This window comes from Nasonia vitripennis, chromosome 3, assembly GCF_009193385.2.
Source record: "Nasonia vitripennis strain AsymCx chromosome 3, Nvit_psr_1.1, whole genome shotgun sequence".
Lineage (NCBI taxonomy): Eukaryota > Metazoa > Arthropoda > Insecta > Hymenoptera > Pteromalidae > Nasonia > Nasonia vitripennis.
In genome coordinates, this window is record NC_045759.1 from 13,534,532 (window position 1) to 13,558,750 (window position 24,219).

The following is a 24,219-nucleotide window of genomic DNA, read 5'->3' on the forward strand; positions in this document are numbered from 1 at the left end:
AGCACGTACATTTTTCTATCACTCAACTAGCAAGTCGAGGACGGATGAACGTGATACAGATACCTATAAGACAAGTCCGCAGAGAAAAGCTCTGACTCCGACTTTTCAGTCGAGCATTGACTCCTACTCACGACTATAGTGTATACTGTCTCATCAGCGCGTGCTAACTTTTAGTTTTATTTTCGCAGCATCCAGATATATAATGATATAAGCATGCCGCGACGTCCTCTTCTCGACGTTTAGACAAAGAAAACACGATGCGATTCGCTCGAAAAGAGTTGATACGTCTCTCGCCCCCACCCCACACACTCCGCTACGCTATACTATATATACACATGTGTAACACAATGTAACCTTGACTCTGAAAATTGACCAAGGCGATTCACCCCTGGCACATGTGCATACAGCAGAATTAAAATACGAAAAAATCATCAATAATGCATGGTTCTCCGAATTCTAGAAAGAAAGAAGAGGCGATCATTTTTTCAATCAGCTATACCTACTCATAATATGCTCTCTGCAGCGCTAGAGAAAGGCGCAGAAAGAAGAATAAGAAAATGCGGACGAGAAGAGAGAGAGAGGGAGGGAGAGTGAGCAGAGAGAGAGAGAGAGAGAGACATACATATACATATATATACCTTATGTATATATATATATATATATATATATATACATATAACACGAAAGCAAAGAAAGAGAGAGCGAGAGAGACGCTCGATGCGCCATGTGGGAGCTAGTCTCCACATCCACACACACGCAGATCGGCAGTCGCTCCTCGACCTCTCCCTCGCTGCTGCTTGCGAGTTACTGTATAATATTCAAATCGAATCGCGAGTGTGTGCGTTTGGGGCTATGTACCCGAATATGCGATAAACTGATCTAAAAGCAGGTGACGAACTGTAGCTGGGAAGACGTAAACAATAGGAATAGGATGGATCTCACGGCTGAGTGTAGTGTGTTTACCGATGAGCTGCTAAAGACGACGTCGTCTGCGTCGGCTATAACTGGTGGCTACTTGGAGGAGGAAGTCTCGGTTCGGGCCCGTACGAGAGCGAGACGCGAATAAAAACAAACGCCTCGCTCCTTTTCTATCCTCACAACCGCATAGGAGAGAGAGAGTCTGCCGAACAGGAGGGGCCAGGCCCTTCTCTCGCCCCGCCACCTCTCTGCTGCTGTGCTACTGCCTATACTGTTGCTGATATACACACTTGCTCTTTGATTTTGAAGAAGCCCCGGCAGTGCCATATATACTTGTGCGTATGAATTTCGGAGCAGTCATTCGCTGAATTTTCATGCGGCGTTTTTTTGCGGGAAGGGTGAATGTATAGACAGGCTCTTTGGGTCGCAGGTGTTGGTCTTGTGTAATATTTTCACTTTCAAATCCAGCTTGCAACGGGTTGAAGAATGGGCAATGAGAGAGAGAGAGAAAGACTTAACTTTATTGTGAATTGCTTGCGACTTTATGATAATTGAAAGGGTATAGTTGATAATTCGATGAACTGAGTTAAATTTAATTGACAAAAGTTAGATTGAAAGTAATCGAGTTTGCGTACATCTAGCAATTGTATTGGGAAAACATTTTGGAGCATAGATGCATGCATTTTTTGATGAATTGACTATATTATTTTTGTAGTACTGTATAAACCTGGTACAGTGTGCTAATGCAAATTGTCTTTTTTATACAGGAATATTCATAATGGACGAAGAAGACCCGGCAATAATTTCTGGCGATGTAGAGACAATTGTGATAAAGCCTGAATGCATAGAACTATTATTATTTGATGCTGAAGATGGAGAGTGGTTGCAAGAATCATCTGATGATTTAGATCCTGAACTGACTGAAAATAATGTCGATGAGTGCTGTTTTGTTACTTCATCTGGTGAAGTAGTTACTATTAACAATGTGGACACAGTGCAAACTCCATTTTATTTGGAGAGTTATTTTATGGACAACGATGGCTATAGGAGTAGGTCTCCGGTACATCAAAATATAATAGAGATCGATAGAGTTACTTGCTATGAATGTGACATTGTTTTTTGCAATGAGCATAGACTTTTAGAGCACCTTATGACGCATATTGATGTCTACAGAATGGGCTGCGACGTTTGTGATAAGGTTAGCTACTTATGAGCTTGTAAATTTAAAACCTATGGTAAATTATAAGTATTTACTTTTATAGTATTAATTATACAATATATTTTCAGGACTTAAATTTAGAAGAGAAATTTCAACTGCACATGATGGCAGTAACCTGGCAAAGTGTCTACTATTGTGATTTTTGTAGAAAATCTTGTGCTGGTGTCGTTAGATCTAGGGTATTTAAACTCAATTTTTCATTTTTATTTTGCTGTTATTTATTTTAATTTTGTTTATTCACTTTGTGTATTTTTTGTATCTTCAGAGTCAACCACCACCACCTGGTAAAACATACATGTGCCATGACTGTGAATACCATGTCAAACAAGAAACAATGAACTTCCAAAATACGATACAGTTATATGAAAGTGTAGTCAACCATCCCACAAATGTTCCTGTGAAGCCACCGAAGGAAACACCTCCTTTAATTGTGTCTCCAGCATTACCTCAAACACCTTCAGTTGTAGAATTTTCCACAACATCACTTCCAGCTGTGCAATCTGCTGTGACATCGCCTCCTCCAACAGAAGTATTGCAGGACCACAAACAAAAGCCCAATAGTGATGCTAAATACGAAGGTGAATTTTACTCGATAGCAAATCCAACAACAGAGCTTCAAGACTGTTATATCCCTCGTAAGTCTCCTCCTAAGAAAGAGAACATGAAATGCAGACGACCAAAGCCTAAGGTGCAAATTGTCGGTGAAAGTATGAGGCAGACTTTAAAATTAAACACTAAGTCACATCTTAAAGACAAGTCTAAGACGCTGAAGCTCAAGTGCCGATACTGTCCAGCTACGTTTTCGGAAGATTTAAATCTTATGGCACACTTGCGCGAAAAACATAGGCTTCATAAGCTCAGGTATGTGTGCAAGCTCTGTGGTAAGGAATTTGTGCAGCAACGCTGCTATGAAAATCACTTGAGCTTTCACCAGCTGGCCAAAAACCACATGTGCTTCGTGTGCAATCTCGCGTTTCTGTCCAAATACGAGCTTGAGCAGCACGCGCAGATGCACGACAAGAGCGACATTATAAACACTTACTGCAACAATACTACGGACTGCGGCGCGCTCGACTTGCGCAAAAAAAAAAGAAAAAGTGCTGCGTGATCAGTGACTCGCGTGTACGTGGTTTATCAAAAGTAAATGATCATGAACAAGGCTAGTGTTTATATTAGCGTTTTTGTACAAATTTTGGTTAAAATTTGTTACTAAAGTGGCTTTCTATGAAGTTCTTTCAGCAATTTGAATTGAAAATTGTTTTATACTTCCCTCACTATATTTGATGTTACGTAATATAAAGAATTATTATTGTTATAATTTTAAAAAATTATTTATGATATGCGTAGATATATTACGTTCAATAGTGTAAACACTGTTCAACAGTATATATATATATATATATATATATATATATACACCTATATACTTTTAGGTATTTAATATAAAATTGAATATATCGCTATAGAACATTCAATCGAATTATATTATTACGAACTAAGTTCTTATTAGATATATTTATCGTCGCATTATGAACTGTATCCTACAATTTAATTAAGATATAGTTGTAAAATTTTCTACGGTATAAAAGCTTGGTAGAAAGCCACTTTATAGACATGAATCTCATACGAATTTTACATAAAATAGAGTATGAATATTTGATATTCTAGATTGTATTGTGTGAGTATATGACTGAAGATAGATATATGAATTAAGTAGTGAATTCAAATTGTATCATAAAGGGAAAAAGAAAGAACGCAATTCTTTATTTGGCGGTGTTATTTTCTTTGCGAATTAAAGTTGTTTATTATTTTATACTTTACAATGCCATAATTGAATTGATTTAGGGATCTTTCTTTCAGTTTTATGTGAGTACAAAAATAGTTTACATTGCAAGTCCTGCTAGAACAGGTTGGACAAATGCGTGATCGTTACATTTATACATGTTTTTTCTTAATAAACAAGGATACATTATACCGTCTTTGTTATAATGTCATATTCTCTATCTTATGCTTAAAATATAATTTATTTATTCCCTTTATTTTTATAAGCCCAATCGTTACGGCAAGCTTTTAACAGCATATTATTATGTGGCAGCAAACATTATCATATACACACGCGCCAAAGTGAAAAGTATTTATAAAATGACTCTTGGTCGTTAATTATTTCATCAAGTTGTAATTTGCATTTGTAATTTCATGTATATAACTTCCTTTGTCTTCTGTCATTCCTTTTCTAGACACAATGTCATAGTCGTAAGTTGCACTTCCATACGTATTCACAACCGAATGAGGAAACGATCGAAAAGCTTAACTAAAAGCAAATAATTGATTTTTTCTTCAACGACACGTATAATCTACGTTATACAATTACATTTATAATCACACGTTCGGGCTTCTCGCTTCAATCATTTAATCAAATATACAACGAAAATTTTTCTGGTTTAAACATAATCTTCTGAAATAATTCTCTAACAACTGTTATAATCATTTTCGATAAAAATCTTCAATAAAAATCATTTTTATAAAATCGCATGACTGGAAAATCTAATTTCAAGTAAAGTATAACAACGAATAGAAAACAATGATCTTTTATATATGCATTAAGTATGTGACTTCAGTCGAAGCGCAACTCGCCACGAATTTCATCAAATTTCAAACATTTACAATGATACTTTCTGACATCGAACATACACCCAAACTCTCCTTCGCTTAAAACTTATTTCTTTTCTATATTGTACATACAACTTTTTAACATTTATAAAAACATCATTATATTAATAACACACTCGCGCTTTTACGTTGTGCAAGCGCGAGCGATCAACAGTTTTTACACGCGTAAATTTAAAATTTTTTCCGTTCAACGTATTATCATCATCATCATCAGTATGCACACAACGAAACTAAAACAATATAATCATCGAAGAAATTCACTCGTGCATAATTGGGCTTCGACTGATTCTGGCTCGCGAAAAAAAAGGAGGGAGGGTCTTGTGTAGTGGGCTTATGTACATGTAATGCAACTATGAATGTTTCGCATGCAGGCTCTCTCATCAGTCTTCGAAGCGCCCGGATAACCGCAGCAGCGTTGAAACTAACTCGCCCATCGAGTCCACGCAGTTAATATATATACCTTATACTTTGTTTCTTCGCTTTTCAATCAAACTCCATCTCTTAGGTGGGAAATCAAATTTTCCGATTCACTCCATCTCACTAAAGTCAACAGACAACAACTCGTCGATTCGAGTACTCTACAGATATTACACATCGAACATGACCATCATCATCATCATCATCATCATCATCATCATCATCAGACGAAAGCCAGTCCCGGTTGCGGTGCGACAACGGGTCCATCAACTGCAGCGACGACGGCAGGGGCTCGTTGATGCTCCTACTATCTTGCGGGCAAGCTCGGCATCTTCTCGAGGAAGTCCTGCTCGATAACAGACTCGAGATGAGCGACGTTCAAGTGGGCCTGTGATTCCTCGGGTCGACGCGTCAGAGCCGCGAAGAAGTGCTGCAGGTCCTGTAGCGAACGAATGTTGCTCGAGGTCAGCAGCAGCTCGCCGGCCGGTAAATTCGACGGTGATTCGCTCTCCTTGAACTGAAACAAGAACAGAGGGTTCGAGTATTACACTTAGCTTTTTTAAAATGTATAACATCTTAAAATAATCTAAAATATTTTCATTAAAAAAAAATTGACCATCCGCAGGAAGTCGCAACGTCGTCGGTCTTATAGAAATACTAACAACTTTCCCACGCATATAGCGACGAAAGCTTTTCGCAAAGCGCATCGTTCGAGCTCCAAATCGGAATACTTGGACGAGGTCCAGATGTACGGGACGAGAAGGAGAAGCTTCGCTCACGCTCCACAGCATTATTTATAACTCGCGGGATAGCGCGAAACTTTTTGACACGTCGTGCGCAGGGAAAATGTTCTTTGTCAGGTAGTCGAGTGCAATCTCTCGCAGACCTTCGATTCTACTCAGCCGCAAAAGAAAGCGTCTTTTGTGTATAGCTACGCAGTTAGAAGAAAGGAGGCAGCGTAATCTTCTCGAGATATTTGATCGTGAGTAACGAAAGCTTCCGCGAGTCTAATAGAGCTTAATCCAGTCAACGGTATATATACACGAACGTACACAATCGATTCCATTTGTTCGCCGACGACAAAAAGAAAAAAATCTCTTGTTACTTGTTATAATTACGCGGCTCCTCCCACGACGAGATGCGTCGGTCGTCGATGCATCGGCACGCGTCGGGTATTAGACGTTGAATTAAATTTGCGGAAGAGAAGGATATAAGAGTACAGAGCATCAGTCGCGCGCGCGCCGAGTAGCCGCAGTAAGCGCTTGACCGGCGTCATGGCTGGATCATCATTACCGTCCTGCACTACGACGGCCACTTGGATCCTCCTGATCTTTGGAGTTTTGGCTGCCGTTGCTATTGCTCGTGAGTATAATAGAATATATGCGCATGTAGAGTGTTTTGCGGGGGTGGCTGGGCGAAAGTGGACCGCGAGTTTTGGACCGGGTTTCGGTTTGTTGTTGTTATAAATAGGAGATTTTTCGATCCTGCTCTGAGGCTGTTGAAAAAATCGCGGTGATACTGACGATTGTATTGTGTGGAATCGTTTGATTAATTATTAATTTACCTGCTTCATAAACTCGTGTAAATTTGAAAAAACTAACCACGGAACGCACGAAAATTTACTGCAAGGCCAATTCTATTTTGACACATTTCACGCAAGAGATGTATTATGTGAAATGACAGCGGCACGGAATATACCGTGGAGATTTGATTTAATGTGCTCCGAATGATGTCGTTAAAAGTTAAAACCAGTCAAGTCACCGCAGAGATCTTTGTGGAAAAATCGTGCGACTACTAAACGTCAACTTTTTATTGCAGTTTATTATAGTCATAGTTAAGATCTATCAACGTCGCTTATTAAAATAATCATATATTTATATTTAGAGTAGTTTGTTTAGTAAATATAAGATGATTTGTTCTGAAGAAGAGTTGCTTACCGGATGTATGTCTATATATAAAAGAATTATATACCGAGGTGGCCCATTCATGAATTCAGAATAATTGATTTATGTGTGCGTAGGATTGAATCATAGCGCGTAAGCAAGGTCGAGTAGTAGCCGGTTTAAGTTACAATGAATGAGACCAGAGACACGAGTTTTGTGTTGCAAAATAAAATAAAAATTATGTTCCATATACTTGTTACTTTACAATATCAAAATACATTTGTAACGATCTCTTGCACTAGTTCACATCATTTCCGAAAATTATTAGCTAAGAGCACACATCGGACGCTTGAAACGTTTTTAGATAGCTTATCCGCAATTAGCAATGACTTAAACTACCGGTTGCGATCTTTTGTCAGGCGACTTGAATGAAGTTTAATTTGCCTTGCGCGATTGTCGAAAGTTTCACATAGATGATTTGAACAACACGGCTCCGGTGGGACAATTTTTCAATTACTCCTTATTAAGTGATAACATTTTTCAAATTTAATGACAACGTGTGGAATTAACAAAGACTTAGTTAAGTCAACAAGTTTAAGATACAATAGTAAACAATTTTCTTTTTGTGAATTGCATTACACTCCGAAGTCTAAAAAATAAAAACAGGCGCTAGGAAGAATAAATGCTTCGATTACTTCTTTGGGAAAGTATAAATCATTACTTTTGTACTTTTGACGAGTACAAAAAGAATAAAAGGTACAGTTAAAGTTTTGAAGAATAAATCTCGCAGTTTAATCTTTTGTAAAGAATAAGATTTGATATTCTTGTTATAGACGAGTATTAAACTCGAAAAATGAAATGCGGAAACATGATGTTGAACATAGTCTAAGCTTTCATATAACACAAGTTTTCTGACCAATAAAGCAATGTAAATCATAATTATTTGCAGAATTGGCTTTCTCGACATATCCGTTCAGTCTGAAATATAAATACAAATTAATCAGTTTTTTCTGCGATAAATCCCCATTTAAAAGTGTCTAATTCGTTCTAGAGTTGTCTGAATAGTTGATTAATTATAATTGAGTCGGCTATAACAGCCTTGAACATGCTTTCTACAGCAATACAACTGTTAAAATTTCACACAAACAGAAATAAATAACGCATCAATTTATACCCAGCATTATCTTGCAAATATCCTTATGCACAACATAGAACGTTCGCACTACATACATCACGTGGACATAATTCGAGACAGTTGATATTAATTATATGCGCGTCGAGCGCCAGATCAAAGGCAATCTAATAGGATCCTCATGCGCTAGAGGCATCCGTTTCCTCTACAATATGCTGCACATGAGCAGTCGTACATACTAATGCGCTCTTTCAGACTACACTGATGATTCGGACTACAACGACTTCGATTACTACAAGGAGCTGCCGGAAAAAAGACCCCCCAGCTACGTGGCGGTTGATCAGCTGCAGGATGACTTCTACATTGTCAGCGACCCTGACAATGTTGGCGATCGGAGTCGACGTGTTGCCGGCGGTAGTAGAGAAGACAGAGGGACACATGACGGGATGATGGGGGTTAGTGACAGTTTGGAGAGGTGGATCCTCAGAGATATGAGAGTGGATGATTAGAGATTCCTTCGTACTTAGAAAACTTCAGAGAAATTAATATAATTTGAGTAGAATATGTTTGAGGTGTTTTAGCAGATTGAAGTGATAATTATACAATGCCAGATAAGAGAAATAAAATAACGATTTCTTTTAGAAATACAGAAAATGATGTTAACTTATTTCATGTTACCATACAAAATATTAGAAGATCATCGATAAAGACTCAATAACTTGCAACTTACTAAAACACTACTAACTAAATTAAACGATGCAAAAGCTAACATCCTCCATTATCATCAAAAACAATTCTAATAAACCATTGCAGGAAAGCTGGACGACGCCCGAAAAGGTCTACCGCTACACGAAGCACCGGATACCCGGTTACGATTACGAGGAGCTCGAGTTCCTAGACACGCGGCAGCCCCAACGCTGCGACGAGCGCTCAGTTTGGACTCACTGCCTTTGCCAATTCACCTGTGCAGAGCCCAACATCGTCGATTGCTTCACGCCTTGCAATAGCGGCTGCGAGTGTCGTGAGGACTTTGTCTACGATCCCAAGAGCCAGCAATGCGTACTACCGGAGCAGTGTCCGCCTGATGACTACTATCTGTACTGATTCCTCATTTTTCGAGATTGTATGTTTGTAATTTTGGTTGGACTTTACGACGGTTTGATTGTCGCGTACTCAAATAATCGATCGATTAATGTTTCTTTTTTTATAAATAATACTTACTTTGCTATCCATAAGTTTTGCTATCCTCGTTATATGAGGCACAAAGTCCGAGCTTAAGTTGTTATTTTCTGTACTGCCCGATGCTGCGTCTCCGACAAAGGCCCAACGATACCTGAAATCATTTTACAGGCAGGTATTACAAAAAGCTTATAAGAACATTCAACCACGTATTTTGAAAAATTATAAAGGGATTTTTTAAATAAAAATTTGTACACGTACATTTGGAATTGCGGCAGTCGGTGAGCCGGCAACAAAAGTGCTAAATCTAACAATTTCGCAGCAGCCAACTGCAATTGCAACCAATGTGGATGACCGTGTGCTTGAAGTCCGTTGCTCGCATTCACAGCCCAGGACGAGTCCAATGCCGAAAGCAGCTTAATGTGTGAACTGTCAAACAAATACCCAACATTAATTTAATTGTTCATCAATAAACTTTTAAACTAGCTTCGTTACTGTATTTTATTTTTATAATGGTTAAGCTGTTACAGCACTAAAAGACTGCGAATGTTTTTTACAATATACCAAATGTTTGACGCAATGAAATTTTTTCTGTAAAGAACATACAGTTCACAGATGGTAGAAGAATGTACATTTATTGATGTTATAAAATAGTTTTCACACATTGTCAAACACAATCTGAAGAAAACACTTACTCCGATGTCTCATTTGTTAACTAAAATTTTACTTTCTAGTGAATATGCTAACTCTACTTCATTGCAGCTATTATCAAGCTATGATACATATGCGTTTTCTAATATTAAATTGCTTAAAGTTTACGTATAAAGAGAACTAGGAGAGGAGTAAATTTTTTCTTTACAAGTAAATTAACGGTCCACGTTGCATCCAAGACAAAAATGAAACATTTTTAATGAATTACCTGTTCTGACGACTGCCATCCCAACACCAACCAACCAATTCATGGTGGCACCGAAATTCCCATCAAATCGAAGATGCCAAAACAGAGCGAAAAAACATCACATCATTAGGATATGTCGATTGTTAGTAGGAGACGTTTGGATATGACCGTATGTTTTTTGAATGATACTTTTACTAAGTGATTTGAATATTTTAACTTGTCCGTTTGCAAGTTATGCATAAATATGAACAAAATTTTAGAAGATTGGTACATAATATTTATTTCCTCAAACTTAGTAAAACTTTTTATCCAAAGTATCCATAACATTATTTTAAAATACGTATCTTTAAATTATGGGTAAAACATTTTTCTTGAAAAGGTTTCAGACACGTATTTTAGTACCTTGTAAATTTTGTATAATTTATGTATTAAAACTAAAATAATTATTTGCATTGTTAATTGTGCCTTGTAAGTTGATACATTTTATAAATATAATTTTTAATAAACGGTGTCTGTATAGCAAAAGATGTGTGCATTGTAGTTTGTTGTTAGTCAAGGAAATCAAACATAAAATGTGCAATTTTTATGAAGTTAACGCTTATTATAAATGATTGCACAAAACTCATATCTTCAGTGTATAAGCTTTGAGTTATTTAAATATTCTTTATATATGGCAGTCGTTGTTAATATACCACATTAACCACAGAGAAATAGTAATTCTAGATAAGCTTTATTGTATTAATTTTGTTATTTTGCAAGAACCCAAAATAGCGTTTTCAGTACAGCATAGTAAGCAGCAAAAATAATACAAGGTAAGCGAGAAAAACATGATGCTGTTAAACTTTTTTATAAAAAAAACCTTTTATACCTGAATTCTTCGGTGTCAGTACTCAGCTCTTGCTCTATGTGCAAAAACACTTGAACCAATTCACTGACTATGACTGGCCAGAGTGAAGTCGCATGTTGAGGCGAAACGCGCAGAAGCAGCACTCGAAAACAAAGAAATACTTGCGCTTGGATTGACGGTATCACTTGTGGTAAACGGAGACTGTCAGCAAGTCGTTCTATAAAGGGAATGCATATTGATTTAAAAAGTAGTGGATATTTTACAAATTCTATAAGTTGTTGAATTAATGAGTACCTTGAATTTCCGGCATATACTTATGATATTGATCCATTTCACTGCAAAGTATAACAAAGGCCAGTCTTTTTAGGAGTTGTGCTCTTTGTTCGTATTCTTGCTCTTTCGATGAAAAAATGCTTATACTGCTGCTCTGAGCCAACGAAACTTTGTCTAAAAATTTAATAAAACAAAAAGTTTATATTAAACTTTGGGATATAAAATAAATTTTGATTTTTGTTCGATTCACTTACTCAACAAATCACGGAAAGTCGTATTGTCATGCGTCATTAAATTGTCAATTATTGTTCTCCAGTAAGGTAAGCATGCGGCCGTCATTTGGAAAAAGGCAGGGTCCAACAATAAATCTAAAACGTCTTTTCTCCATGCTTTCCGCGTATACGGATAGCCAGATAGCGAACTCAGTAGCTGAGAGCAGGCAGTGAATGAAGCGATATTCTTCGTTCTGTAACAAAAAATTGATTCAATCATATCACGCTGAACCATCAATACAGTGTAATAATAATAAAAACTGTTAGCTAACACTTACGTATGATTTTTCAAATAAGGTGTGACGTTATACATCAAATTGGTCAACAAAGTGGCTACGCGTTCCTTTTCTTGGGAACCGTAGCTAACGTCGAGCAAAGGTGCTACAATCTCGGCGAGTACCGCCTGGGCTTGTACACTGTAAGCCGAATTTGGTGGCGTGCCAGGCATCACTGCAATCAAACAGAAATATTTACTTTATGAGCCGGCGAATACATATTTAAAGTTTCAAAATAAAGTTTACGGGGCAATGGCCACACACGTACCAGTGCCAGCTTTTCCTTCTTTACCCTCGGAAGATCCCTCCGAGACGTCCAAAACGTCTTCGCGCACAGCCAAGTTTCTTCGTAGCCAAGTGGTCTGCTCGAGGCACGCTCCAGCGATTTGGGAACACGACTCGACGAGCTGCGAGTGCGAGAAGCATGGTTAATTAAAAGTGTCAGCGGTCGTTATTCAAAGAGACCGTTATTGCTATTTATTAAAGACTTAAGTACCACCGGTAATGTGAGAATTAAGACAGGGTAATAAGTCGATAATAAAATCAGATATAACGTGTTTCTTATTTAAGGTCTTTGTCTTTGTTACTTTCATACCTTTGCAGATATGTCTTGCAGATCCCTGATGTCTTTTTTCTCTTGCATTGGAGGACATTTCTGAACATACTCATTTAAGATTGCTAATAACAGAAACTGTGCCGGTGCTGTCAAGGCAAGACCATCTTTCAACAAACCAAGAAGCGACGCCCATGACTCAACGAGCGTTTGTGATGTATTACTCTGCATGTAAATGTACAGTAACTCCAAAACTGACACTTCCAAGGAGAAATCTTGCTTCACTCCGTTTATTGGCGGCGGTGTCTTGATGACTTGATGGACTGTCTGTACTAACGTATCAATGGGCATAACTCTAATCGCACTCACTAACTGCACCAGTACTTGCTGATTCGGACAAGCTTCCGGTAATATCTAAATTTAATAAATTATTAATAAAATTATGACAAAATTATCGCACGAATCTTAGCGTAAAACGTATTATATCACCAAAATCATCTACGTAAAAATATTACAAATAAAAAAGTAAGCATGTACCCTCTTTGAATTGGCCGAGGGTTGCCGCCTTTCGTGCCAAGCCACAGCAACTGCTGCTAAGAAATTCACACCGTGATGGAAGGAAATGGGCGAGAGAAGCTCTAACAGCTGGTGCTTTACTACTCGTGGGCTACCAACGACGCAAGTCGCCTGTTCGCTACAAAAACACACGGCAAACAATGTATTATACAACAACATAGCCACTCTATTTATGTGGTTTATACATTATTAGTTGTACCAAAACTGATGAAAGACTCGGTTTACAATACTATTTTTGAATAAATACTTACTTATCCTTAGTCACAAGAACTGCCTGCCAAAGTGCAGAGAGCGAAGCAATTATTCTTGGTAAATGACTTAAAGCCATCCTTCTAGCGTTCATAAGTTGTTCATTGGTAGCGCTTTTATCTTTAGCACTAGTTAGTTCCTATAGAAAAAACGTAAAAGTATAAGTAACCTTTAGTATTTGGAAAATAATTTTTTTTATATTCGACTTACCGCAGTAAGTGGAGTAGGCATAAAAACGTGAATGAGATTGTTGAATATTTGACCAGGATTAGCGCCAGGAACTCCAGTTTGTATGGCGCTACTAGGCTGATTAAACGAGAATACGATTTGTTGTGAAGTGTCGAGCAGACAGTAGTGCAGTAGGAAAGTCAAAGCTTCCAGGTGTGTCACCGTATAATCAGCGGGTAAGCAGCATTCGATCATACTAATATCTTCACTCTTACGAGATGATAACAGCGCATCTTCACTAACGTAGTAGGATGCCAGTTGCTCGATATTGCAACAAAGCTGGTGGATAACCGAAGTCACAATTTGAGTCAATGACGAACCCATAAAGGGTAGACTAGAGGTGACAAGTGTTGTCCAGTATTGATGCAGATGTCTCATGTGTTCCTATGATTTCAGATTTAAGAATTAGATTTCAAGTTTAGCAATTTTAAATGTTTAGCAAGTTTTTGATTTTGAATTTCTTGAAACTTACTAATTTCAATGCACTAAGTATACTGGCGAGAAACATAGGCTGCTGTGGTATAGGTGCTCCGGCAACATATTTTAAAGTGTTGCCTGATAAATTGTGGGCATTTCGAGACGGGCTCGTTGGGGTCGAGGACGTTGCTACAACTTCTTCCCCTTTTTGTGCTCCGCATTGATGTTCTAACATTATTAAAGCTAATAACAATCTGGAATGCACAACATTTAATTTTAGTATTTAGTCAATATAATAATCATGAAATGAATCGATCGATTAGTAAACATACCTTAATAACTGCATTTGGAAGGCTTCTGTGTGGTCGCTTGCTCTATATTTACATTTATTGACATCGTTTTCTGTGACGGGATCGTTAAACTGTACGATTTCCTCAGTAAAGGTAAAAACTTCGTCGCTATCCTTCTGCGCGTTCTTCATAGTTAAAACGCTCGAAACAAGGCAGTGGAGCGCAACTTTTTGCACTTTGCATTTTGTTAACAAATCTATGATATAACAACTAAAGCCTTTGCCGGAGTCCCGGACTATTGGTATCAATTCAGAAAATATAAGCGTCAACAATTCGGTACTCGCTAACTGAACCTAAAAGAAAAAGTTATTAGATATCATTGCACAATCAAGAATAATTCATCATTAAAAAAAAAAATTAAAAAACCAAATTTACGCACTTGTCTATTGCCCGAAATCTCTTCTTGCGTCAGTCTCATCTGACCTAGATTCGGATAGTAGCTCCTGGCGAAGTAAAGGCACACACTGATCAGCAACTCGAGATACATGCTACTCCTAAAGGCCGCGACAAACTCGGTGTTAGCTACATCGCCATGGAAGTTCCTTCCGAAAACACTCTTGCGATGTCGAGCCAACAACGTTAAGAGCGGAGCGCTGCGTGGATTGTTCGAGACACCTGTCGTCGCCGCAGCGCATAGGAACATCCGAGCATTGGTGAGGAGCTCATTGCGAAGAATGCGTAGAGCGTAGAGCGTACGATTCGAGTCGTAAACGCCGCAGTAAAGTAACATGTGCGAGTGCAAGTTATGTACACCAACGCCACCCGAGCTATTACGCTTCACGCCACCACTTTCCAAGTGAATTGATTCTTCACCCTATGAAAGAAAATATTTTATGTATCAATGTTTATAATATAAAATAGATATTCATTAATATAATGCTATAGAATAATTTGATACTTCTTAAAAAATTGTGAACTTACGAGTTTATTGCTTTCATTGGCCTCACAAAGTTCGATCACTCTATCTACCACGTCATTTAACACTTCCTCCACGACGCTGATACCGCTTGAATTACTAAAGTACTCTTCAGCGGTGGTACTGGTTTCTAGATCTCCTTCCTCGTCACCCATTGTCCAGCTCGGTATCTCTGTAGTAGCCTCGAAGCTACCGACAGCATCGTTTACCTCGTAACTGGTGTTGTTGAACTCGCTGTTCATGCTGTTGTATTTGCCCTTTATTATCGTTCCCGCGATCTCGCGCGCGCTGTTAGGCATCATTACATGTTCCTTTTTCATCTTCTATCAATATTAAAGTAAGCAACGTTAGTAAAATAATAATTTGTTTTAATTACCAAACTTTAATTTATCAAAGTTTCTAATGATTCAAAAGTTACTCTACCTGTGATGACTTGTTAGCAGTAACTATCTCTGGACTACTGGAAGCCAAGCTGTTCGTAATCGAATCCAGCGACGACGACCCAACTTCTCCGTTTAGTTTCTTGACGCTTCCAGTCTTATCTCTAGTTTTAGCCGTTGCTATTGTAGAGTCCACAGATTCGAACAAACTCTCATCCAGACTACCAGTTGAACCTTTGTTGAATTCAGGTTTCTTGAAGCGTCTCGCGGTTCTCAGTACCTCGGCAGCAGCAGCATTAGAACCCCCTCCTATAACTCCAGTACTATGTCGCTTCATTGGTAGCAAATCCTCCTCCGTAAGCGAATCATTCGAATTTTCGTTGCCATTCAGCGACAGAGGGTTTACAAATACCGAGATCCTGCGGTTGCCTGATATGCTAGGTGGCACTTCGAGCTCCCGCATCGTCTGGTTACGTTCAGTCACGTATTGGTGGCCCTTGTTATCAGTTGTTAGGGTTGTTACAGCGAAAATGCGCTTCACCTTCACTGGGTTTATGATAGACTTTTTCTTGCGACCACCTTAAAACATTAGAATCGTAATTGTTACAATTAAACTGGACATTTTTATTATCTTTAGACGGACTGTAAAATGAATAAATTACCCCGTCTCCACTTCTTTTCATCAGTATTACTGCGATCATCCTGGCCATTGCTCACGTGATATATGACGTTACCATCAACCGAACTAATAGCATAGATATTTGCCGCACCTTCGGCTTCGTCTTGAGCACTTTCTGACTTTTCAAGTAGGGCTGCGGGATCGCTTTTGGTGAGGACGATGTTGCTGTGCTGGATACTAACGTGGAGCACACTCATACGACAAGTAGACGGATCAAGGAGCATAGTCAGGACGGGATTTACAATTCGTGAAATGTCGTTACGAACGAGACAATGCAGCAACCAGGACTGCGACTGCAGTTTCAGTGGTGAGTTATCAGGGAGTTGCAAATTGTCCAGGAGTTTCAAAAGTGATCTATAGAATTCAAAACATCGATTTCTTTAAGATCGGCAGAAAATAAATATTCGTACTTTATAGTATAGCTTTATTTGTCAGGAAATTCCGTTCATGCACTTTTCTTAATATAACTTTGTAGTCATTGGTAAATTTAGGATGTTTTGTTATCTGGATATATATATATATATATATATATATATATATATATATATATATATATATATATATATATATATATATATATATATATATATATATAGCCGAAAGCTTTTAACTAAGAAAACAAGCTTTATTACTACAGATATGATTCAGACACCTAATGGTTTTTTTCAAAATTATAAAACAAAGATTTTAATAGTACATTACGATACGTGTGACTTAAATGGTTTTGTTTTACACGGTGTAGTTAGCACCCTCGCTGCGCTCGGGTGCTTACTGCGCCGTGTAAAACTGAACCATGTAAGCCAAGAGTATCGTACAAAATTTTATAGCACAGACTGCTAAAATCCGCAAGTCTCACCTATTCTATATCTACGTACAGCGGATTTTAGCAACACTGTTCTATAAAAATAATTTATAATGATAAATGGACTCACTTGTCAAAACCTCTCATACAGTCTCTTAACCTTGGATTAGCCTCGATGTCTCTTCCAAGATGCCATAAAGTAGCAAACCTATTGCACGCTTCGATTCTTTTTTCCATACTTTCACACATCAATGCCGAACCAATTACATCCTCCACTGCGTCGCAAGAATCATGCAACGCGTGATGTAATTCATGTAGAAGCTCAACACATCGAATCCTATACTTGTGAACAGGAAGTTCTCCAAGATGGTGCCAGAGTGAGTGCGCTAGAATCTACAATTGACAATCGTGAAGTAATATATAATGTATAGAATAGAATAATTATAAATTTATTGACTTAATTTATGAATATATTTAAAAATAATTGATTTACACTCATGATTACCTGGAAAACGTTTGTGTAACTCTTCAAATACGACACGTGCCACTGTTTTAACAGCGGCACGATGACAACCGTGGTCACACCTTCTCCATGAGCTTGATTTGCGGAATCACTGTGAGCTTTAGACAAAGCGACCAAGTCTAGCAGTGTAGCAATACTAGTGAGTTGAAGGGACGGTTGCTTGCCTAACCAGCAGGCACAAACGATTAAAACCTTTAGCCACTCTGGCAAAGCAACTACGCCTCTTGGTTCTTCCTCTTCCAGAAGACCGTCGCCTGGCAAGAAGTAAGTTGGGAAAGTAGACAATTCAACAAGAAGACTCGATGCGACTTTTAAGACTTCTTCCCAGTCAGATTGGTCTACCGATTCCACGTACAAATGCAAAATATCTGATAACAAAATAGAGATTTTGGTTATTCAATAAATTACATTTAATAGATCGTGAGATAGTTTAGTCTGATGATCAAACAAGCACTTTACCTAATTGTCTATCCTCTGGTGACAATAGCTCCTGATTGAAGAATCCCGAGTCTTCCAAATCAAGTTTTGACTTCAACAATCTCTCTAAATGCCTTGTTCTTTCGTCAAAGCTCTCTTTACAAGAAGACACTCTCAAACTCTGAAATAGCTCTGGCACAGACCTTTCGCGATCCAATATTCGTCGTTCTACAAGCTTTACGTAAAAAAGCTCGTAAAGTCTTAGGCACTTCTCTACCATTGAATGCTGTAGCTGTTGAGCTGGTGATGGGCCCCGACTCAGCGAATTCAGCGAGCCCACCGATGATGCATTCCTCGCTTCATGACCCACACTAAGGCCCTGAATTGAGTCCGTCTGATAGTCACTGGACTTAAGGTCCTCCATACTCTTATTTCGGCCTATAGAGCTCGACGATTTCACGTCTTCACTTACAACCACGGATATGCTACTGCCATCTGCTTGGATCGAATAGGAATCCGAAAGTTTTGAGGTACTTTTGCTGGATTTTTTCTTGGACTTCTTGTCGTTCTTTTTTGGTGCACCACTCGAATTTGCTCGTCTTCTCGGACTACAAATATAGATTGACGATTATTCCCTTCCCTAAATCAATTTTTCAATACAAATATTTTTATTGTATATTTTTACCTCGGACTACGATCTGAAAACGAGTTGTTCGTCGACTCATTCATAATAGGCTTATTCAATTTGCTGTCAGATTGGCTCTTCTCTAGCGGAATCGCAGCTAGACCACTTTCAACAGGTAAACTAACGTCTTGTTTAACTTCTGTTTCTGTTTTTTCGGCGTTGGAATTTGCAGAAACTGCAGGCTGCACTTTCGACAAAATTTTTCCACACAATTGTAAACTCTTGGTTATCTCTAAAGGTGACAGATGGTCTATACGATGTGATAGTTTGTCGACGATATTATAAAAGAGGCTAAAATGATGTGAATAATACAATCGTTATAAAATTAGTACTTAAAAACTGATGTATTCTGAATGGAAGTTTTGAATTGAATTCTCTAATTACCTTGGCAAATGTTCGGATGGAGTATCAATAAACGCATCCAAAGATACGGTTTCCAGCAAAAACTCTGTAAGCAAGCATACCTCACCGAGATCCGGCATACCCGACCCAACTTGTTTAACAGATGGTTCTTGTGTATTTCGTCTGTACCTAGACCTGGTACTGCCACCCTGATCCTTCTCGCAGGCTTTTTCGAAAAGGTAGCCACAGTGGATCCAGACATATTGCGGTTCCAGAGTGGAGAAGAGCAGATTCACGGATTTTATAACTTCGTTAGATTTGGAATGTTTGCTTGATACCGAACAAGCGTTGTAAAATGTTCTGAAAGATTTTAGAAAAGTCATTGACGTAAAATATAAAAATGTTTATAATAATATGACAAAAATACAATATAGCATTCGATTGTAGTGAGACATATGTTTTTATAAAAATAATAAGCAATAGAAAAAATTGACATCCAAGCGTTGTTGAATCGTAGCTTAAAAATAATATCAGATTTTTAATTTGCGACTTGACAATGACGAATAACTTGACTGTACTGTCCTTATGCGTAAATTAATGCTTTTTTTATTGCTCACGTCACGATCATAGCGAGGCTTGAAGTTTTTTCTCCAGATATCTAAAGGATATTTATATAATATTAAGGAAAAAGCGTTTACCTATAAACTTCATATAGAATATCATCGAGAATCACAGGTCCGATATCGGGTTTATCCAACAGAGAAATCAAAATTCTGTAAGGCTTCAGATCCTGGGGATTCTCATTACAAATGGTTTTTAAAGTCGTCTTAATCGCCTCTATTAGCATGTCCTTGGAATAGATGTCAAAGTACGCGGCCGAGGTTTCAGCTGCTACGCGATCCGCCTTCTTTTTTAAAATCGACGTGTTTACTTCGGTACCCAAAAGCCAAGCGAATAATCGCCTGTAAGAAGAAAAAAGTCATGGATTTTAAAAATGATCTTTATTTACGTGTGCGAGCGCTGTGGAAAAACGGCAGCGGCCATACCTGTTTAAACTCATATCACGTCGTAAAATTGTAGTCAAAGCGGCGGTAAGTATGTTCACCATATCGTTCCGCGAGAGTTGGCTGTTGTGCACGGGAAAACCCACGAGCAGTAAATCCAAAGCACTCCTTTGAACCAGCACAGAGCTGTCTTGAACTCCGGCACATAATGCAGCGACCTATTTTCGAAAGGTTTTGTAAGTCTTTGATAATTGTTATGGCGCGAATGATAAATATTATTGAATTTTCAAAATAGCTAAAATTTTGCGTATTCAAATGGAAACTAATATTTACTTCATTGATTTAGTGCTAAAAATACATTTTTGTTTTCAAAGCCTCAGTATTTTTTTTTTATGAAAGGTTAATCTTTAGATTTAGTTTTATTTTATAATTACAAATGTAATAATGAGTAAGATAAAATGATATTTTGTCTAAGCACCTAACTAACACAGATATTATTGGAGATTGCAAATGTCATCAGAATTCAGTGATAAGGCTTAATGTTTCCTGCCCTAAAGATAAAGTTGTGAATCAGCTTTTATCTTTAGATTTCTATTGTAATACTGATACTTTATCTACTCAGAGTCATGTCATAGAAAACCATAATGTTGTAAACCATAATGTTGTAAACCATGATGTTGAAGACTAAATATGACCTCTATTTTTTTACGAAATGTCAATGTACTATCATATACTGATTATTGGCATCAATGTATAATTTATGAGCTGCACAGAAGCAATAGTGATAACAGCCAAGTTTAAGCTTTGCTTGATAAATGGTTTAGTACAAGGTCAGAACTAATTTAGTAAGCTCCAAAATATTATTTAATTTTAGAAAAATACTTTACCATAATATCGACGTTGGTTCCCATAATATAGAGCTGATCTTCCATTGGCCACTTTTTGTTGAAATGTGTCAGAGCAAAAGATATTGCTGGCAGTCGTATTCCAGAGTTAGAAGCTAGACAATCCCATAAACAGGCATAAAAGTGTGCTGGACCTACACCTTCACAAACTTTTTCCAACAATGAATTGGTTCTGTCAAAATGGTCAGAACCTTCTTCTAATCCTGGAAGAACACCACTGAGAAAGCCACTTAGTGCTGGTCTCAGTCTTTCACCAAGAGGAACGAAATGCGTCTCATAAACTGTCAGGAGTAATGGTCGAACATTCATTGCTGCATTACCCAGTAGTGGGAATAAACCTTTAAAGAATCAAAGATATTACAACATAATGAACTGAAGGAGAAATCTACAATTAAAATTAGCATTGCATGAATTGTAATTTATAGATCAATCACCATTTAAACGAATATACATATATATTTATGTGAGAGAGTTAAGTGATGATAACTACTATATTATCTGTAAACTTCTCACAAGATAACAAAATATGTTTGTATGGAGTCAGTAGTAATTTCAATTTTATTTATCAAAAAAGTAATTACTGTCTACTGATAAAAAATTTGATGAACTATTTTTTTTTAATTTCCAGAATTATATTCTATGCAAGTAGTTAAAAATATTTGCAAAAATTAAATAAACTAAGAGTAACCGAAAAACTTGTGGTATATAAACTAACATACCTGCACTGTAAATAAATAGCTCATGACTCAATCTGTTTGTGCCCATGCATTTAAATATTATGTCATAAGTTTCTAAAGCTTTCAAGTGAACTCCTGATGGCAGAGCTGGATGCATGCACTGAGCAAGTCTTTTAGAAATTTTAATCCTTCTTGGAATGACTGGAAATTTCATATTACTCAACAGGACTTTGTTGAGTTTGCCCAGTGCAGAAATTAAGTCTGCCCATTCGCTGGTGTAATCAAAGCTTTTGAGAGCCTTGTCTACCGCAGACACATAGCTGTGAAATAGAATTTATTGTTAAGTAAACTATAAATCATTTCTGTTCATAAGTCTGCGCATGCATCCGATTGATTTATTCCATGCTTATGATAACATGAAAACTTTGTCTTCAGTAGATTATGTTATCTTTGCAAATAATCTCTATTGTTCTAACCCCTTAATATTTTACTTTTCTAATGATGACAAAAATAGTATATTCTGACTAAACCTATAGAATTAGCATAACAGTGCATTTCTTATTCAAAGAATAAGAATCACTTTAAAAAAGCCATAAATTGCCATCATCACTTAAAAAGGCATAGCTACAATTACTGTCTATTAACACCAGACATTGATAGAAAACTCAATCGTCTGTTGTTACAATGCAGTCTGTTCTAGAAACTTGAGAACACTATAAAGACAACACACCTATTGTTTTTTATTTTTCACGGATAACTCCAAGTAGAATATCAATAAACGTTTAGAAAAATGCTACTCACACTCGATATTTTGAGTCCTTCATGAGCTCATACTCCTCCAGAGCAATGGAACCCATTTTTGCAGCTGTTGTTCACAAACTTTAGGGAATTAAAACCTCGAGTGTGTATCACTCACGGGAGCTGAGATTGATCGGTACCAGCATTCTTCTGCAGCAAGAGGCTCTGCTCGATAACAGCACCACAGTTGACCTCATCAATCTACAAAGAAGTAGCATACATCCCACTCTGTACTTGCACCTCACAAAAAACCTGTCTGATGCAAGCTCGCACACAAAGACAACAGTAGCAGACAACAAGAGAAGAAGGGAGAACACATACGCATCCAGCAGTAACTGGAGCTGCTTTGCTGGCAACAATATAGCAGTCAATGTCAAAGTCAGAAACTACTCCTCGCGCGAGAGAAGAGGATAGGCACATATAAAGCCGATAATCGTGAAAGAGCGTATATAGGACGCACACTTCGCTGCGATTATCGCCTAGAACTAATGAACCTATTTACCTAGCCCTGTTGACATTTGCTCCGCTCCGCGATATGGTCGCACTTTTTCCTCTCCACTCCAGGCACTGAACACGACTGCCGAGTATAGTGTACCTTGTTCCACTCTCCGCACACGACTGAACGAGAGAGAAAGACACGACCAGGCAACAATGCGACGGCACAGACGGTCGGAATCGAAACTCTCGGCGCGACGTGTTTGCGCTGCTATAGCCGTGCGCCAGCGATGGATTTTCCGTTTTCGCGAGAGTTGAGCTAAGAGAGAGAGAGAGAGAGAGAGAGAGAGAGAGAGAGAAGAAAACACACAGACCCACTCTCGCGCGCGCACTACATTGATGATCAACCGCCAGAGTAAACTACAACTGGGCTGGATACGTTTTTTTCTTCCTATCTGAGCCCCCTTGCTCCCTGGAGACACTATACTTCGCGTGCGTATCTGGTGGGCTTATCTCGAGAGCAGTGCTGCCCGTGGGCTTGGAAAAAAGTTTCTGCTACACATGGATCACGCTAAAGATGACAGGGACTGAGGGACAGAGGCACAGAGCGAGATGATCTGCGAATAGGCGCAAAAGTTGTTGTTGGGTTGAGGTTAGGTAGGTTGGCAACACTGGCTGCTGATCAGCTGATACATACTTCGTATTGCGGAACAGCTGTATAGAGTACCTGCAGAGCTGAATTTTATTGGTCTCCTTATTTTATTGATGATAATGTGTGCGCCTTATGCAAGCAATTGACGGCATGTTACGTGTTGTGCGGTGGGATTGAGCTTCAATTATTTATAGGTGGACTATAAATATAAAGGGAGCCGCTCCGTAAAAACAGAACTGGTGACTGGCTGTTGTTTTGAGTAGTGATTACAGAGACGAGACAATGAGGCCCAACGAACAAAGGAGGCTTTTATCGTAGAGGCTGACTATAGGATTAATGCTAATATGCTTGCATCAAGTTTTATTTACTACGAATGCATAATTCTAATCCGACTTCCCGAAATTGAAGAGATTAATCTGTAACTGAATACTTATATGTACCTATATAAAACAAGTTGATTAAAAATTATAATAAGAAGATGCTCCTACGTTCATTTTTTACACTACAATGCCTGCTTGATAAATGTTAAAATCAGCGATGCGTCAAGTCTCACAGGCCCGTCGTTACAGGCAAGGTTCGACTTATTCAGCTGCTCGACCTAGAATGCCGAGGTAGACCTTCAGATTTTCCATACTCGGTATAATTAAG

General features: G+C 38.1%; 3 protein-coding genes across 8 annotated transcripts; 2 read left to right on the forward strand and 1 right to left on the reverse strand.

The window, feature by feature from the left end:
- The first annotated feature begins 726 nt into the window (after window positions 1-726).
- Window positions 727-4,140, forward strand: LOC100679229 (oocyte zinc finger protein XlCOF28). 3 transcript variants are annotated; one of them, XM_003424315.5, is made up of 4 exons: window positions 727-1,253; window positions 1,686-2,116; window positions 2,206-2,316; window positions 2,403-4,140. In XM_003424315.5, the coding sequence occupies exons 2-4, from the start codon at window positions 1,697-1,699 to the stop codon at window positions 3,243-3,245; spliced, it is 1,374 nt and encodes a 457-aa protein (XP_003424363.1). In that variant the 5' UTR covers window positions 727-1,253; window positions 1,686-1,696; the 3' UTR covers window positions 3,246-4,140. The 3 variants fall into 3 exon arrangements, with proteins under 3 accessions (XP_003424363.1, XP_003424364.1, XP_016839720.1); XM_003424316.5 differs by having other exon boundaries at window positions 727-1,477; window positions 2,403-4,109; XM_016984231.3 differs by having other exon boundaries at window positions 1,235-1,348.
- Window positions 3,922-24,045, reverse strand: LOC100116746 (protein dopey-1 homolog). Of its 4 annotated transcripts, none has more exons than XM_008206321.4 (30): window positions 22,987-24,045; window positions 22,488-22,685; window positions 21,729-22,006; window positions 20,992-21,347; window positions 20,147-20,322; window positions 19,799-20,062; window positions 19,143-19,460; window positions 18,759-19,049; window positions 18,116-18,681; window positions 17,639-18,024; window positions 17,264-17,526; window positions 16,315-16,685; window positions 15,696-16,231; window positions 15,278-15,595; window positions 14,736-15,170; window positions 14,339-14,649; window positions 14,062-14,260; window positions 13,572-13,973; window positions 13,364-13,500; window positions 13,074-13,230; window positions 12,579-12,950; window positions 12,252-12,390; window positions 11,987-12,158; window positions 11,691-11,902; window positions 11,458-11,610; window positions 11,185-11,380; window positions 10,338-10,349; window positions 9,680-9,847; window positions 9,461-9,572; window positions 3,922-5,741 (listed from the first exon to the last, which is right to left on the reverse strand). In XM_008206321.4, the coding sequence occupies exons 2-30, from the start codon at window positions 22,541-22,543 to the stop codon at window positions 5,532-5,534; spliced, it is 7,566 nt and encodes a 2,521-aa protein (XP_008204543.1). In that variant the 5' UTR covers window positions 22,544-22,685; window positions 22,987-24,045; the 3' UTR covers window positions 3,922-5,531. The 4 variants fall into 4 exon arrangements, with proteins under 4 accessions (XP_008204543.1, XP_016839718.1, XP_008204544.1 ...); XM_016984229.3 differs by having other exon boundaries at window positions 22,806-24,045; XM_031927307.2 differs by lacking the exon at window positions 3,922-5,741 and adding an exon at window positions 7,884-8,085.
- Window positions 6,012-10,577, forward strand: LOC107980923. The gene is made up of 3 exons (XM_016984232.3): window positions 6,012-6,586; window positions 8,495-8,694; window positions 9,053-10,577. The coding sequence occupies exons 1-3, from the start codon at window positions 6,499-6,501 to the stop codon at window positions 9,341-9,343; spliced, it is 579 nt and encodes a 192-aa protein (XP_016839721.1). The 5' UTR covers window positions 6,012-6,498; the 3' UTR covers window positions 9,344-10,577.
- Window positions 24,046-24,219: the final 174 nt, after the last annotated feature.